General features: G+C 41.1%; 1 protein-coding gene across 1 annotated transcript in view; it reads right to left on the reverse strand.

Moving 5' to 3' along the window:
* eloa (elongin A) overlaps positions 1–9,696 on the reverse strand; it is a 71,732-nt gene extending 62,036 nt beyond the window's left edge. The window contains exon 1 of the mRNA XM_063033559.1: positions 9,607–9,696. Coding sequence (XP_062889629.1) covers positions 9,607–9,681 — 75 coding nt within the window. The 5' untranslated portion in view covers positions 9,682–9,696. The remainder of the gene's footprint in view (positions 1–9,606) is intronic.
* Between the last annotated feature and the right edge of the window lie 8,815 nt (positions 9,697–18,511).

Below are 18,511 nucleotides of genomic sequence, written 5' to 3' on the forward strand. Positions count from 1 at the left end.
GAGAGGATGTTTCCTATGGTGGGAGAGTCTAGGACCAGAGGACACAGCCTCAGAATAGAGGGACGACCTTCTAGAATGGAGGTGAGGAGGAATTTCTTTAGCAAAACAGCAGCAAATCTGTGGAATTCAATGTCACAGGTAGCTGTGTAGGCCAAGTCTTTAAGCATATTTAAGACAGAGGTTGATAGATTCTTGATTGGTCAGTGCATGGAAGGATACAGGGAGAAGGCAGGATACTGGGGCCGAGAGGGAAAATGGATCAGCCATGATGAAATGGAGGAACAAACTCGATGGGCCAAATGGCCTAATTCTAATTCTACTCCTACATCTCATGGTCTTATGCTTTGGAAGTTTGCATGCCTCAATGACCCACACAGTTGTGCTAGCTGGAGTCAGGGCTTTATGCTTTGGCTCTCAATTCAGCCACCCATGCCAAACAGGTCACAGAGGATAAACCAAGTGGTCTACTGGTCCTCCAGGTTTGGGGGGGTGGGGGGAGGAGGGTGGAAATGGCTCAGCTCAGGGCTAACAACCCTGTCTGTTCTAATAAAACTGTTATGGACACAGCAATGAATAACCCTTCTACATCTGAGTGTGACATTATTTCTGAGTCTCCACCTGGCTCTTGCATGTCTGTCAGTAGTGATATCCAAGAGGAAGCTACTGGCGTGATGAAGGAAGCCCTGAGCACCATCAGAGATGGAGGACCCTAAATGCCAGTGGTGTAACATGCAGTAAGTAAGCTGCTAATTACAGCTTGGTGATCAACACCACCAACCTTTCAGTTTTAATCACCAAGCTTCTAAACCTGGGCCTCTGAAACTTCCTCCGCAAATATATCCTTAACTTCCTCATCGACATACCACAGTCAGTGGGGGTGAATATTAACAGCTCCTTTTCGCTAACGATCAAGACAGGCAGACATCAAGAATTTATTCTTAGCTCATTGTTCTACTCTCCACACTTATGACCATATGGTTAAATTGCTTAAATGGCATCAATAAATTCACAGTTGACTCCACTGTTGTGGTAAAACTTCAAATTATATCAAAGAGGAATACAGAAATAAGGCGATTCAGCTGATTGATGGGTGTCACAACAACAACCTCACACTCAATGTCAACAGGACCGAGGAATTGATTGTGGACTTCAGGAGGGGGAAGTCAGGAGAAAACAGACCAGTCCTCATTGAGGGGTCAGCAATGGAAAAGGTGGACAGCTTCAAGTTCTTTGGTGTCAACATCAATTCTGGGCTCACGACATCGATACAACCACAAAGGAGGCACGCCAGTGGCTATACTTCATTAGAAGTTGTCAGAGGAAAGCACCCAGGTCACGCTTGCTTCTCACTGCTGCCATCTGGAAGAAGGTACAGCAGTCCCAGGACTTAACACCAGATTCAAGAACGGTTATTGCCTCTCAACCGTCAGGCTCCTGAACCAGAGTGGATAACTTTACTCAACTTCACTTGCCCCATCACTAAACTGTTCCCATAATCTATGGACTTACTTTCAAGGATTCTTCACCTCAAGTTCTCGATATTCATTGCTTATTTATTTATCATTACTTCTTTTATTTTTCTTTAGTATTTGCACAGTTTGTTATCTTTTGCATATTAGTTGACACCCTGTTATGTACAGTCTTTCACTGATTCTATTATGGTTATTGGATTGACTGATTATACTCACAGAAAAGTAATCTCAGGGTTGTATATGGTAACATATGCAGTATGTACTTTGATAATAAATTTACATTGAACTTGGAACTTGAGGAGATTTGGTATGTCGCCAATGATTGGCAAATTTCAATAGATGCACAGTGTAGAATATCCTGATTGGTTGCATCACAAGCCTTACACAGAAGCTCCAATGCAGAGTATCGCAAGAGGCTGCAGAGGGTTGCCAACACAGTCAGCTCCATCATGGGCACAACCCTCCTCACCACTGAGGATTCAAAGAGGCATGGTTCCTCTTCAGGAGGTGATGCCTCAAGAAGGCAGTGTGCAACACCACAGATCCTCACATCTGGAACAGGCCGTCATCTCATTTTTTTTAAACATCAAGGAAGAGACTCAGGAGCCTGAAGACCTATACTCGACGATTCTGAAACTTCCTGTTGATGTCAGGTGCCCATAACCTTCTAAGCCCCTCCCCTCCAGGTACCTATCCAAATTCCTCCTAAATGTTGCAATTTTACTTACCTCAACCACCACTTCTGGCAGCTTATCCAGGGTTCTTACTACCCTCTGTGTAAAGAAGTTACCTCCCAACTCTCTTTACAACTTTTGTCCTCCTGTAATTATCTTGTAGTTTTTGACTCCCCAACTCGAGGGAAGAACTATGACAGTCCACCTTATCCATACATCACAAATTTAGAAGCTTCTTTGAGCTATAAGGTTACCCTTCATTCTCCTACGCTCCATGGAATAAAGATACAACATGGCCAACATCTCCATCAGTATTCTCGTAAATCTCTTCTGCACTCTCTCCAGCTTGTCAATGTTTTTCCTATAACAGAGTGAGCAAAACTGTACACAATACTCCAAGTGCAGTCTCACCAATGACTCATATAACTGCAGCATAATATCCTTACTCTTAAATGTGATGTTTTTGCACTCTACTGCTGCTGCTGTACATCAAATTCATAACATATAAGACAGATTTTATTCTAAGCATCTACAGGAGGAACGGAATTGTCAACATTTTGCTTTGAACATGAACATCAAGAACTCCACCATGGATGGTCACAAGCCCAGCTGCGAAAGGAGGCGAGTTGTTTATAGGGCTAGCAACCCCATCCCGTAAAAAACCAGCACAACAGAATCATAACAGAAGCTTCAAAAATCTCATCCCTGGGAGAGGAAGGACCTTTCACCTTGAAAGACTGGCTCTGGACAGAAGACTGTCGGCAGCCTATGCCCCATTAAGATGACGAGCTTCAGAAGAAGTTGACGCACATCAAGACCTTTCCTGCCAGAGATGCAGCTCGACTCTCCGAATTCCTCCAGCTGATTGCTACTCCAGATTCAAGTATCTGCAAAGTTTTGCGCCTCCATTAATACTGAATTCCCCTGCCAAGGATTTAGGTTCTTAAAACTAGTACAGGTCCACAATCCCTTATCCGAAATCCTTGGGGCCAGCTGCATTTCGGAATTCAGAATTTTTCAGATTTCAGACCTGCCCCCCCCATACCAAAAAACACGTATGCTCAAGTCCCTTATTTAACCTGTCTCAGTGAGGTGGACTTTAGGACCCGGCGGCACACCAAACTTACGCACATCCTCCCATATACTTTAAATCATCTCTAGATTACCTATAACACCTAATACAATGTAAATGCTATGTAAATAATTGTTATACTGTATTGTTTAGGGAATAATGACAAGAAGAAATTTTATTTCCAACAAAAACATTCAATAAAACATAAAAATATACAGCTTCAAACGAACCGAATCAAACACATGGTAAAATGACTTATTGAAATAAATGTAGACCGTCACAGTCACTATAAAACTTCAGTAACTTGTCTTTCTGTTTATTTAAATCATATACAGTGGTAGTTCCAACACTACTTTCTTCAGTAAGATGCCGCACAGACACACCACGATCAAGCTTCTGCAATAACTCCACTTTCTGCATTATTGATAGAGAAGATTCCTTCTCCTTTTCTCATTGTTACCCATAGGGGTATCTGCAGCTCTTTTTGACATTTTCACAGTGAAATTAAACAAAGTCAACAGTGAACACAAAATATCAGCGAACAGCAAATTCACGTGTAACCAGTACAAGCCCTGAGCTACAACTGATGTCTGGGGGCCTCTAATAGAGCTGCCACGTCACACCTGAGTGACATCAGCTGTCAGCGAAAAAAAAACTTCGGTTTTCGGAGCTTTTTGGATTTCAGAATTTTGGATAAAGGAATGTGCACTTGTATTCCTCTTCCACCAAAATTTTCAGAATGTAGCTAGACTATAAAGGGAGAAAACTATTCAAAGGAAGAAAAAGAAATGCCAAAAAGCAATTTTGTTCAGATTATCAAATTTTCAACCGTATTTGGATCCTGACCTATCATGAGTAATTTTGTGAAGTGTTATATTACAATAAAATAATATCTAATCTCTAGAAAGCAGGCAAGGGCAAATAAGACAGTTAAGTGGTAAATTACCTTATTTCACAAGCACTCTTACAGTGAGCAAATATTATCTTTATCCCATTAGTGAAGTTGCATTAGTTCACAAACTTCATTGACTAATTCCTCAGCCATAAAGCAGAAGTTTGTTTTTAACTAAAATATCAAAAGCAGAGTTCTAGAAATGTCAAAAGCAGCTCTTTAAATTAGCCTCTCTTTCTGGCCCTGGCATAAAATGCTTGATACAAATTTATCAGAGTAGAAAAAACATAACAAATTTCAGCAGCTCCTCACTAAATGTTAGATTTAGTTTCAGTCTCTAAGCGACATATTTTAACTAAAGATGGAAGACAAAGGGGCACTGAGCATTACGAAAAAAGTAATGAGAGAAAGATTCATATTTGTCATTCTGTTTGTGCACAGCTTGATGACACTTGTAAAGAATTTTCTTAAGCCAAATCAAACTCCCAACAAATCCCCGGTAAAAGTTGTTGAGAGAAAAGAGTAAATGAATAGTTTACAAGTCAGAAGCAAATCAACAATATAGAATCATAACGTGAAAAAAATAATGACTTGAGAACAGTTACTTCAACAGAAATTCATCTGATAGTAGATAGAGATAACTGATAATTTGTTCCATATTTGGAGTTATGCCACCTGTGGTATCTCAGTGTACATAGAAATGTGGTGGTTTCTTTAATTTGAATAAAAAATACCCACATAAGCTGCAATTTTAAAACTTACTTTTGAATTAGGCAGTCAACTCATTCAGCAGACATAAATAGCCATAGCTAATATCCATACATGTACATCCTGGAAATAGCTTTTCACAGCAATTTAGCCAGGAGTTTGGCAAGTTTCACTCTTCCAACGTTAAAACTTTTTTCCCCCCTTCAAAGTACTATTTCAACAAATGTAACTGGTTTATCATAACAAATCATTGCCAAAATACCATCAATGCTACCTCTACAAAATCCTCCAAATCCAGTAGCAAGATAAGCAAACCACATCAGTGACAACATCCTCAGCATTTTCAGACAGTCAGTCAGCTTCAATGGGTAGACCAAGTCATTTACATGTCAACAATAAACTCCTGAGACAGACACTCTATTCCCACAGCTCCACCACAGTCAACGACAATCTGGTGAAGGAACTCAATGGGTCGAGCAGCGGCTGTTGGGGGGTTGGGTGAGATGGAATTTCAAGGTTTTAGGTTGAAACCCTGCATCAGGACCCAAATTACTCACCACCAGCACCAGAATTGTCAATGGCTCGAAACACCAACAATTCTACCTCCCCTCCCACCAATCCCTGCTCTCACCAGACGCTGCTCATCTACTCTGTTCCTTCCAGCAGATTATTTGTTGCTCCAATTTGAACATCTGTACTGCATAAGACCTTAAGATATAGGAGCAGAATTAGAATACTTGGCCCGTCAACTCTGCTCCGTAATTTCATCATGGCTGATCCTGTTTCTCCCTCAGCGCCAATCTCCTGCCTTCTTCCCATATCCCTTCATGCCCTGACTAATCAAGAATCTATCAACCTCTGCCTCAGATACACCCAATGACTTGGTATCCACAGCCACCTGTGGCAATGAATTCCACAGATCTACCCCTCATCTCCATTCTAAAAGATCGCCCCTCTATTCTGAGGCTGTGTCCTCTGGTCTTAGACTCCCCCACCATGGGATGTATCCTCTTGATATTCATTTGTGTCTCCATCACAGCAAAAAGGTCATCAGCTGGACAGAGGAATTGAATGAATTTCTGAAACATCTTTGGAAAACAAAGATTACCGCCGTCGATTCACAGGAAATTCCAGGTCTGTGACTGCTCAAAATGAAGAGGGAGCATTGAAGACAGGAACAACATTGTTTATGCCATTAGGTTTAATAAAGAGCTCAAAGTTTGCTAATTAACCAGGAAACCAAGATTTTTGCAGATTAACAACAGGAAATAATAGTACAACCTTGCACTTCTACAGCTTATCATCTTGCATAGATTACTACAAAGATATCTATAATGGAATCAAAACCCGTAACATGACTGGTGTTCAGCAAACACCCATTAACCAAACCTCAGCTATACAGATGTGCAATATCCTTCTGGCTATCCAGCTTTCCTGGGAGTGAAAGTGAAATCTGGAAAACATAAAAAGGAATTTACTTCTCGGAAATTAGATATTGAAAACTGGAGTGATTAGAATAGCACTAAATAGATTATTTTCTTAGACTAGGCAGCCTACCCAAATTTAGCATCCAGAAGCAAGTGAGCACCTCCACACATTCCATCTCATGGGGATACACGATGGAATCCATTTGCCCAAATCAGTGCAGCTCTAATAATACTCTGGTATCTCATTATCTATGCTAAAATGGCCAACTTAATTAGCACACCGTACACCAACATAAACACTCTGCCACCCCTGCCACCTGTGCACAGTGATTACATGATATGCCGCTTAGACAACGTTTCCAAACTCAGCAAGACTTCACCAACACCACAGTCCATAACCACGATCCTGACAAAATGAAATGAGGAGCCATGGTAACTTGACCACTAATGGCTTCCCCTCAAGTCACGTACCATCCCGCCGTGAAACTGCATCAAAAACTGGAACTAATAAACACTTGGGAAAATGTACAACATCAAAACTGGCAACAACTCAATGAGACCTTCCTAAAGACAACTAGGAATGAGCAGTTAAAGCTGGTCAGCAACCCAATAAAGATTTTTTTTTAAGTCTCTAACTCTTCTGTCTGTAGTCAAATGAAAACAACTGTGAAAGAATCCCCCATGATTAAGTTTTCCACATGGATAACGGTTGAGCTATTAATTAATAAAGGAACAAAACAAGGTTGAAACTCTTGACAGGGTACATGTTTTATTGTCCTCATCTGGTGAAAATATTCACATTGGTTATCATTATCCAAGCAGATTCACAGCAGCTAACCTCATACTTTCATAGCTTATTTTTGATTTCAGAGGTATTAAGGACAGTTGGAGAGAAAAACAGAACAACTATTGAGACCTTACAACTCGTCTGTCCCAAACACTGTCAGTTATTTTGGTTTACAAACTCCAATTTGTGAATATTATAGTGCCCATCAGCAGCAAAATAATATATCGATGATCTATTAATAGCTGGTTTAAGTGAAGGAATAATATTTGTCAAGAAAACCACAAGAATTCTAGAAAATGTTAACTCAGCTTTTCTCTTCATAATTGCTGCCTGACTTTATGTACATTTCCAACATTTTCAGAGTCCCAGTATCTACAGTATTTTGCATTTGAACACAAATCTTCTGATTCCAGAAGGACCGGTACCAAATGAGCCAAAGAAGCAAAAATCTGCAGATATTGGAAATCCAAGTAACGCACAAACAAAATGCTGGAGGAACTCAGCGGGCCAGGCAGCATCTGTGGAAAAGAGTAAACAGTCGACGTTTCAGGCCGGAATATTCTGATCCTGATGAAAGGTCTTGGCCTGAAACATCAATTATTTACTCTTTTCCATAGATGCTGCTTGGCCTGAGAATTCCTCCAGCTTTTGTATGTTTTACCAAATGAGCCAAGATGACTTTGCTGAACATTTTCCACAACATCGGCAACCTAAGCCTGCTGATCATTTGGAATCAAAGTGCAATATCCAATACAGGTACAGAAGTATTAAGGTACATTAATAATCCCTTGCATCTGAAACATGCATGTTCAAACTTCAATGCAAGAAGTGATTTCAGTTCCCATCAGAAATCACTTCAAAAACACTTGAATAGTAGTCAAATAAAAATTACCATGAATTTGCCAGATTATAGAATTTGATGTCCTGCAAGAAAGAGAATTTGCTTGATCTATACATATTATTGCAATTCCAAACAAATACAGTTAATTAGTTACCTAGTCTTCAGATGTAGCAGAGCAAGTCAGTAATATCAAAATACTCAATAACTTAGAACCCCAAAATCACCCCTCACAAGCAACTAGTCGATCAGTGCAATATATATAAATCAGCTATAATTATTCATTTTTAATAATCAGCCTAGTATTATCCTGTAAGAATACGAGTAATGCACTAATTGACTAGTTCTCTCTCTCGCTACAAGTAAGGTGTATACATATATATATACACCTTGAAATTTCTTCAAGTAAAACATCAAATCCAAGCATTTCAACTGTCCAATGCAACAGCAAGGATATAAACAAAGGAGTAAAAATGCAGCAGCAAAAACTAATCCAAAATCAATTACTGCTAGCCTGCAACCACCATGGGGTTATTAAATTTTCACGGTGCACCCTCAGCTCCAATGAAAAGATTGTTCCAAAGATCTGACATCTTTGATGACAAAATGCAGTGGTGCATGTTTTGATTTTGGATTTGCTTTGCCACTACTTTGCTTAATTTTGCTTCAAGATTGAATGTTTGCTAATTGCTCATAAAAGATCGAAATAAGCAAGAATACGTAACTTATTCCCCTTCGCTTTTACCATGCCCTCACTAATCTGACTAGCGACCATAATAAACGCACAACACAGAATACATGGCTCCTACAAATATCATAACAACAATGAAAAAAGCTACACATTCAATAACAGATTAAGTTTGTTTTCCATTAAATCCACTTAAGCCCAATTTGGTTTTAAAAGCCCTATTTTCCCACATCTTGTGGGAAAGCACGGTTTATGCAGCCCACAAATTCACTACATCATTTACAGCAACACAGATTTTAATAAATTTTAAAAGTTGTAATCTTCAATGCTCATTTGATCTGGAATTATGGTAAAGAACTAGATAAGAAATTTACATTATCAATAATGTATTAAAAGTTGAATGAGCAATTCAGCAAGCTTAATTTAAAAAGCCCACATAGCACAAAGGACTACTTTTGTAGACATTGATTTGAGTTACGAAAGCAGAAATATGTAGAAATTTATCATTATGGATTTTCAGTACTCCCTCTAAAATTATTCATCGATCACTTACATAAATTAATTGGAATAATTTCAACAGTGTCCACTTGACTTGTGGTCGGTGGTACAAGAAAATTTAACGCCAAAGCAATAGCAAACCGCGTCCAGTTTCCAAAAACTTACGACTACGCATACTTTAAAAAAAAATAATTATATCAGGATTCCGGTGAAGTCTGAAGAATACAATGTCATCACTTTCCTACAATACAGAATGGAGATTCTTTCGCATTCGCATTATGCGTTTTTTTTATTAATTAACGGAAACTCAACAGAACAGACAACACAAGCTCCTTAACCGCTAGGTAAACACACCAGCGCAATGTTCGCTGGCTCCTGACCCATTGATATCCACTAGTTTGATTTATTATTAATTAATGGAGTATTAAGCTGGTGTCAGAAGCGTCAGTCAAGCGCTTTTTCGTGGTGGTGCTATTTGTCCCGTCCTGGGTTTTGTTCCACTGCAGAGTACCAAGATGCCGTGGAGGCCCTGCAACAGGCGATCGTTTACCTTCTTAGGTTCCTGGGTCGCTGACAAACGAGACTGCAGCTTTAAAACCTTCTCCTGCACCCCGTCAGCGGCCATGATCCACCGTTTCTGACCCAACAACCACCCGGAAGTACTCGCGCACATGCGACCTGGAAGTGAACCCGCGCCGCCCTGCCTTCCCCCCCGGATAGTCCCGGGAAGAGCGGCAGATTCCAGCTCCTGGAGGCTTTCAAACATTCATCATGCCGCTCCGCAAAAAAAAGAAAATGCACGTAATGTTGTAAATATTAGATTAAATGGTGTCTTGTATATGCACACACGGAATGGAAACTTTTAATTATGCAATATTTGATCTCTGCATTACTTTCATATTAAAATTCCATGTTGTCCTAACGTTTACATTCATATTTTACATTTTTAAAAAAACTAAGGTGCTCTTTTGAAATTTTCTTACGTTTCTTCTTAAAATTATTACTCTCACACTCTTCTTAAAATAGTTCGATAATATATAATACATTAAACTTTCGAAAAAGTAAGGTAAGGAGACAACGCGGTCATGTGATTGATGAGATTTGCCAATTATACGTTTGTTCATTTTAAATCATTGGGAGTGCGGTCTGTGAGGGAAAAAAAAGAAAGCCTTCCAAAAACAACTGCTGATTTTAAAAGAGGCTTACGCGGAGTTTGATTTGGCGGTGGGGGAGGCGAACTTTTAAAACAAAAAGGTTTGGTTTGGTGTAGAATGATTTTAAGAGGATAAATAGACGTTGTTTATGTTTTAAAATGTTGCACACATTTCCCCTCCCTCTCCACGTACACATATCTCATCCCCTAACACCCCTTCTCCCTCATTACTGAAGCTGTTGACTCATTGAAGGGTACATTTCCGTGTACTCCTGTACCCTAGAGTACCGAATTGAAACCACTGCCAAATGTCATGGTCATACTTTATTAATCCCCGGGGAAATTGGTTTTCGTTACAGTTGCTCCATAAATAATAAATAGTGATAGAACCATAAATAGTTAAATAGTAATATGTAAATTATGCCAATAAATTATGAAATAAGTCCAGGACCAGCCTATTGGCTCAGGATGTCTGACCCTCTAAGGGAGGAGTTGTAAAGTTTGATGGCCACAGGCAGGAATGACTTCCTATGACGCTCAGTGCTGCATCTCGGTGGAATGAGTCTCTGGCTGAATGTACTCCTGTGCCTACCCAGTACATTATGTAGTGGATGGGAGACATTGACCAAGATGGCATGCAACTTAGACAGCATCCTCTTTTCAGACACCACCGTGAGAGAGTCCAGTTCCATCCCCACAACATCACTGGCCTTACGAATGAGTTTATTGATTCTGTTGGTGTCTGCCACCCTCAGCCTGCTGCCCCAGCACACAACAGCAAATGTGATAGCACTGGCCACCACAGACTTGTAGAACATCCTCAGCATTGTCCGGCAGATGTTAAAGGACCTCAGTCTCCTCAGGAAATAGAGACGGCTCTGACCCTTCTTGTAGACAGCCTCAGTGTTCTTAGACCAGTCCAGTTTATTGTCAATTCGTATCCCCAGGTATTTGTAATCCTCCACCATGTCCACACATGGAAACAGGGGTCACTGGTACCTTAGCTCTCCTCAGGTCTACCACCAGCTCCTTAGTCTTTTTCACATTAAGCTGCAGATAATTCTGCTCACACCGTGTGACAAAGTTTCCTACCGTAGCCCTGTACTCAGCCTCATCTCCCTTGCTGATGCATCCAACTATGGCAGAGTCATCCGAAAATGGCAGGGAGAAAGTTCACTCCACAGTATAATGGCCTCATTTAGCCCTGTCCAGTTCTGTATGTAATGTCATCACGTGTGGGCTTTTAGAAGAAATGACTGATTAAGTTTCATAAATTTTATTCGGTGTTAATCTTCAAATAATTACCAGAAAATAAAGTTTATTTATATACTTAACATTATATAGGCATCCGTTAGTCTCATGAAACCATGGATTTGCGCCTTGGAAGGTTTCCAGAGTGCAGGCCTGGTCAAGGTTGTATGGAAGACCAGCAGTCGCCCATGCTGCAAGTCTCCCCTCTCCACGCCACCGATGTTGTTCAAGGGAAGGGCACTAGGACCCATACAGCTTGGCACCAGTGTCGCCGCAGAGCAATGTGTGGTTAAGTGCCTTGCTCAAGGACACACGCGTTGCCTCAGCCAAGGCTCGAACTAGCGACCTTCAAATCACTAGATGAATGCTTTAACCACTTGGCCACGTGCCAACACATTTTAACATTGACACGCATTAAATATTATAGATAATGTGAAAATGATAAGTGAGCAGTCTGTGAACTCATAAACACTACCTCACTACTTTGCACTATTTAATTAGTTTTATTGTTACTTATTTGCACTGTACTGCTTCCACAACTCAACAAATTTCATGACATATGCCAGTGATAAATCTGATTCTCTCTGAGCTACGATGTTCTTTTTTTTAAATCAATATTATTCTCAATAATGCTTATTTGTAAACTCTGTTAAGGTAAGGAAGCTATTTGAACAAAAACAAAGATCAATTGCTACTCAACATTATAAAATTTCCTCCAAGACGCCCACAACCTTGTCATGGTTTTGAGGCTCGTGTGCCTCGGTGACCCAGAGAGCTACGTTGTCTGGAGTCAGGGCCTTGTGCTTCGACCCTTGGTAGGATCACCCATTGCAAAGGGGTCAAAGGATAGAGACCAGACTAAGAGTGATCTACCAGTCCTCCAGGTTCGGGGGTTCATCTCGGGGCTGACAACCCTGACTGGTAAAATAAAATTGTTACGGAAACAGCAATGAAGGATCCTTTCACATCTGAGTGCGACGGTATTCCTGAGTCTCCATCTTGGACTTGCATGACTGATAGTAGTGAAATTCGAGAGGAAGCTACTGACATGATGAAGGAAACCCTGAACACCACCAGAGATGAAGGACCTTCCTTGCTTCCCTAAATGCCAGCGGCGTAACGGACGATAGCACACGTTATAAAATTTACCAGTACGAATCCATCAATTTCAAAAAGAACTGATTCTCAGAGGCTTCCTTCTGTAATGTCTGTAAGGAACTTGCGTGAAATGGGTTTGGCCAACCCATTTACAAGTAGGTGTAATTTCATAATACAAACTTAACAGTAAATGTTAGTTTCACTGTGTGGATGGTTGATGTGAGAAAAAGAAAAAGAGTTAATTTCTAGTTATAACGTAGGTTTTGCTGTGTGATCCATCCTCTCTTTCTGAATTCTGCGGTCCTTTCTGTGATGATACTCGCGCAGTGTTATTGAGAACGAAGTTCCAGGATTTATACACAGCAGCTAGGAGGGAATCACAAAATAGTTTCAAGTCAGGATTGTGTATAACATGAATCAAAACAAAGGTGTCCCATATTCCTATGAACCTACTGCCCATATCCTTTTCCATAGATGCTGCCCGGCCTGCTAAGTTCCTCCAGCATTTTGTGTGTGTTGATTGGATTTCCAGCATCTGCAGATTCTGTCTTGTTTGTGATTTGACAACCCGTATCCTTCTTGGGAACAATAGTTGAACTTTTGGGAAGTGCTATTAAAAGGGCCTGGGTGCATCCGGAAAATGTTGCATTACATGAAGGAATGGATGTTTAAAATAATGGATAGGTTGCCAATTACATATATGGGTCAGTAGCCTGGATGGTGTCATACTTCTTAAATGTTATTGGAACTTGTAGGAGCCATATATTTTGTGCTGGGCATTTATTACGTTTATTACGGTAACTAGTCACATGGGGGGGCACGGTAAAGGCAAAGGGAATAAGTTACGTATTCATGCTTGTTTCGTGGCAGTCTGTACCCTGGGACTGGCAGAGGTCATTACATTGCTTGCTGAGATAACGCTCAATAATGCTTAATTGTATGTTTGCTAATTGCTAGTAAAGGATTGAAATAAGGAATTCGACTCTTTGGAGCAATCATTGGAGCTGAGGGCATGTCACACAAGTATAACAACTCCGGCTGGGGTCACAGGCTGGCGGCAATTATTTTGTTTTGAATTTGGATCCATTCTTGCCGTTACAGAATTGCACTCATCCAAAGAAACAGGGTGTGTCCATCACACTGTTGTTTGTGAAGCAGATGGTAGAAAGGCTTTCAGGTGTCAGAAAATGAGCTGCATGCCACTGGTGTGGGAGTCTCGGGCCTGATCTAGAATTTGGATTTACAAAGCTGTTGCAGTTAAGTTCCAGGTCAATGGTAATCCCACAGATTTAGAACTTGCTGGTGGTAAAAGTCAAGTCCGAAGAGTATGGTACTTTTTCGCTTTTCTAGTTGCAAACGGGATGGGATGAAACACTTGCAGAGACAGAAAGAAGCTTTTTGAAGTTGGAACACCGTAAAGGCAACTGGAAATCTTCTGAAGTAAAGAAATTGAAATGCAACTTCTTTTGTTGGAGATAGTCACTGCATGATGCTAGTGTGAAGTGAATGTTATTTGTTAGCCCACCCTTAAATTATATAGTTTATATAGCTTCCAACACACACCAGAGCAGAGAATTCAGCAGATTCACCAACCTTTGTGAGAAGAAATTTCTGCATACCTCATTTTGAATGGCCTTATCCCTGCCTTGTAATTACATACCTTTGTTCAAAACATTTCCATTAGCAAAAACATCCCAACAACTCCCTTGTCAAACCTCCTTAGGAATTTATACATATCAATAAAGTCACTCCTCATTCTGCCAAACTCCAAGGAATAAAGGCATAACTTATTTATGCTTTCTTGGTGGGACATCTCCTTCATCAGAATCAGGTTTAATATCACTGGCATGTGTTTTGATATTTTTTAACTTTACAGCAGCAGTACAATGCAATACCTGATAAATAACGGGAAAAAACTGAATTACAGTAACTATATACAGTATATGTATATTAAATAGTGAAAATAAGTAGTGCAAAAATGGGAATTAATAACGTAGTGAGGTAGTGTTCATGGGTTCAATGTCCATTCAGAAATTGGATGGCAGAGGGGAAGAAGCTGTTCCTGAATCGCTGAGAGTGTGCACCCTCAGGTTCCTGTACCTCCTTTCTGACGGTAACAATGAGAAGCGGGCATGTCCTGAGTGATGGGGGTCCCCAATGATGGATGCCACCCTCCTAAGACACCGCTCCTTGAAGATGTCTTGGATACTATGGAGGCTAATATCCATGATGGAGCTGAGTAATTTTACCACTCTCTGCAGGTTACTTCGATCCTGTGCAATAGCCCCTCCGCCCCCATACTGGATGGTGATGCTTTGCTGCCACTGCTACTGTGCAATCGAGAATCTCCGGAGGGGAAGGCCCCAAATCCTTGGCTTTGCCTGTTGCCTGTTGCCAGGGCCGTGGTTGAAGCACTCGGCAGAGATTGTGCTCGGTGCTTGGTGTCGGAGGGCTGGTTGGAGGCTCGAAGTTTTCAGACGGACTCAGAAGTCGGACTGTGGTCGGGTGCTTCCAGGATGCTGCATCGGCAAGTTTGCAGCGCTGTAAGCTCATGGCAGGGAGAGTTTCTCCCTTCAACCGTCTGCGTGAGATGATGGGACTTTTGAGAGACTTTGAGACCTTTTTTTACCATGCCCATGGTCTGTTCTTCATCAAATTACAGTATTGCTTTGCACTGTTGTAACTATATGTTATAATTATGTGGTTTTTGTCAGGTTTTTTTGTCTTGGTTTGTCTTGTGTCTCTGTGATATCATTCTGGAGGAACAAATTGTATCATTTCTTAATGCATGCATTATTAAATGACAATAAAAGAGGACTGTGTGTCCTCATAATCTAATCTAATCTCCAGCGTACATCTGCAGAAGTTTTCGAGTGTTGTAGGTAATAAACCAAATCTCCTCAAACTCCTAATGAAATACAGCCGCTGCCTTGCCTTCTTTATAGCTGCATTGATATGTTGGGATCAGGTTACACCCTCAGAGATATTGACACCCAGGAATTTGAAACTGACATCCCAGGAGTTATCCTAGTGAATAAGAGGTATTTGAAGCATGTAAGTGTTGAATCCAACACCAGATACACTAACTACTAGATCCAAGAAAGAGCCGTCAATCGTCACTCTCTGCTTCCTACCACTGAACCAAGTATGAATCCAATCTGCAGCCTCCCCAGGATGCCATGTGATCTAACCTTCCAGGCCAGCCTGCCTAGAGGGACCTTGTCAAAATCTGACCTCCACTACCACTACTCTCATCTACCCTCTTGACCTCCAAGAGATTCATCAAACATGACTTCCCGCACACAAAGATATGCTGACTGTCCTGAATCCTGACCTTGTCTCTTCGAATGTTGGTAGATCCTGTCCATCAGAATGCTCACCAGCAATTTAATAATAATAATAACTTAATTATAGAGCACTTTTCATGCAGACGATGTAGCTCAAAGTGCTCTGCAATGGGACAAACTGCAAACATGGAAATAAAGTAAAAATAAACATGGAAGTAAAAGACAAAAAAAGTTAGTTAAAAGCAAGGCTCAAGTAGATTTTGAGCTGGTATTTAAAAGTGTCAACTGATTCCGCGTCCCTTGTAGTCTTGGGTATTGAATTCCACAGATTAGGAGCATAGTTAAAAAGCAGACCTGCCAATTACCTTTTGAGGGACATTGTTTAAATTTAAGAGACTAGCAGAGGAAGACCTGAGAGCTCGAGCAGGATTATAAAACAAAACTGATTCTGTGATGTACTCTGGTCCCAGACCTTTGAGAACTTTAAAAACAAGCAAGAGAACTTTAAAATCAATTCTAAAAGATACAGGAAGCCAATGCAGAGTAGCTAGGATGGGAATGATAGCTACCTTCATCCTCATTAAAGGTCCAGCAGCAGCATTCTGAATGAGTTAAAGTTTGTTTTGGAAAGCTGGTAAAATGTGCATTGCAGTAATATAAGAATGTGAATTAGTTTTTCAGCATCAAATGTGACAGAAATGGGTGTACCTGGTTACTTTCTTTATGCGGGATTTAAAATTCAGATCTGAATCAAGTACAATGTTCCCTTGAATTTTTTTTTACAGCTGCACCAACCAACCATTGCTCTGAGCAAGAAACTTTTACATGGCCTGATAACTGCGCAGTACTTTAATAAAAAGAAATATTTAAAAGAAAATTCCCACTGCATGGCAACAAAGGCTATGTGCGTGGGAGCATTTCCGTTAGTGCACAGTTGCGCACCCACGCAGCTTAGAGGGAACAGTGATCAAAGGTAACATCCAGACTTGTTATTTCTGATTTTACAACAGGAGCCAAGTTCACAAGTTTATCTCACCACCAAAGTCAGACAAAGCAAGAAGATTGGTTTAAACCACATTGATTTCAATGCAACAGGCTTGACAGGTAAGGTGGATGAACTCGGGGCATGGATTGTCCCTGAAAACTTGGATATCAGAAACATGGCTAAGGGAAGGGCAAGACTGACAGCCCAATGTTTCAGGATACCATTTAAACCAATGCTCTTTCCTCTCCCTTTATTGTGTTCCTCTCTATCCTGACCACTGAACCTTCACTCTTTGGTTCCTGTATTATCCCCCAATTTCTTATCAGCCACTTTACTGCTCAGGACCCCACCCGCCCGCCACTCTAGTTTAAATCCTCCTGAGTAGCACTACAAATCTCCCGATACTGATCCCACTCCAGTTCAGGTTTCCTTGTACAGGTCACCCCTACCCTATCCCAATGATTCCTGCACTAACTCCTCAGCCACACATACATCTGACCTGTCTTTCTACTTGTATCCTCATCACGTGGCATTGGAGGTAATCCAGAGATGACTACCCTGGAAGTCCTACTTTTTTAGGTTATCTCCTAACTCCCTATGTTCACTGCACAGGACTGTGACCCTTTTTCTAGCTCTGCCATTGGTACCAATATGCACTACAGCCTCTGGCTACTTGCCCTGCCCCTTTGGGAATGCTCTGCAGCTGACCTGAGAGATCTTGGTGAGGCAACACACCATCTCCTTTCTCCTGTCTGTTCCTCTAACATTCAAATATCCCATCATTACTGCGCTGCCTGACTTCTCCCTCTCCCGCTTGGCCTCAGAACCAATTTCAGTGCCACCAACCTGGCTGCTGCCCTGTACCCTGAAAGGTCATCCCCTCCAGCAATATCAAAAGGGATATATGTGCTGCTGGGGCTAATGGCCATGGGGGTCTCTTCCTCTTACCTTCCAAGGTAGTCACAAAACTATCTGCAGCCTATACCTTAGGTGTGACCACCACAGTAAAGCTGTTGTCTAAAGTGCCCTCAGCACCCCAGATGATCCCAAGTATATACATTTCCAGTTCTAGTTCCTTCATATAGTCAGCCAGAAGCTGCAGCTAGGTGCAGGTGAACTCATCAGAGACACCAACAATACCTCTGATCTCCCACATCCTGCAAGAGCATGCCACTGTCTTAACTGTCATCCCAGCTACTCTAATGTGGTTCTAAAGAAAACCTTACCTAGGTTTACCTGCATTCACCTGCTCAACCTCCTCTCGCCAAAACCTCCTGAATCAAAGCCAGCACTTAACACAGAAGTGACATCCATCATTAAGGAGGCTCGCCATCTGGGACGTGCCTTCTCTTCGTTACTACCATCAGAGAAGAGGGTCAGGAGGCTCGAGACCCACACTCAAAAACAGTTCCTTCCCCTCTGACATCAGATTTCTTAAAGCCTCATGAACACATAAACACTACAAATCATTCCTATTTTTGAACTGTTGACTTATTTTGTAATATGGTAATTTGGCACTGTGCTCAGAATCGGGTTAATATCACTAGTACTTGTCATGAGATTTGTGGTTATGCGGCAGCAGTACATTGCAATACAAAATAACAAATTATAGTAAGAAGTGTTTAAAAAGTTAAATTAAGTAAGTAGTGCAAAAACAGGGGGGGGGGAACTGCAGCCTAAA

Source organism: Mobula hypostoma, chromosome 26 (assembly GCF_963921235.1).
Source record: "Mobula hypostoma chromosome 26, sMobHyp1.1, whole genome shotgun sequence".
Lineage (NCBI taxonomy): Eukaryota > Metazoa > Chordata > Chondrichthyes > Myliobatiformes > Myliobatidae > Mobula > Mobula hypostoma.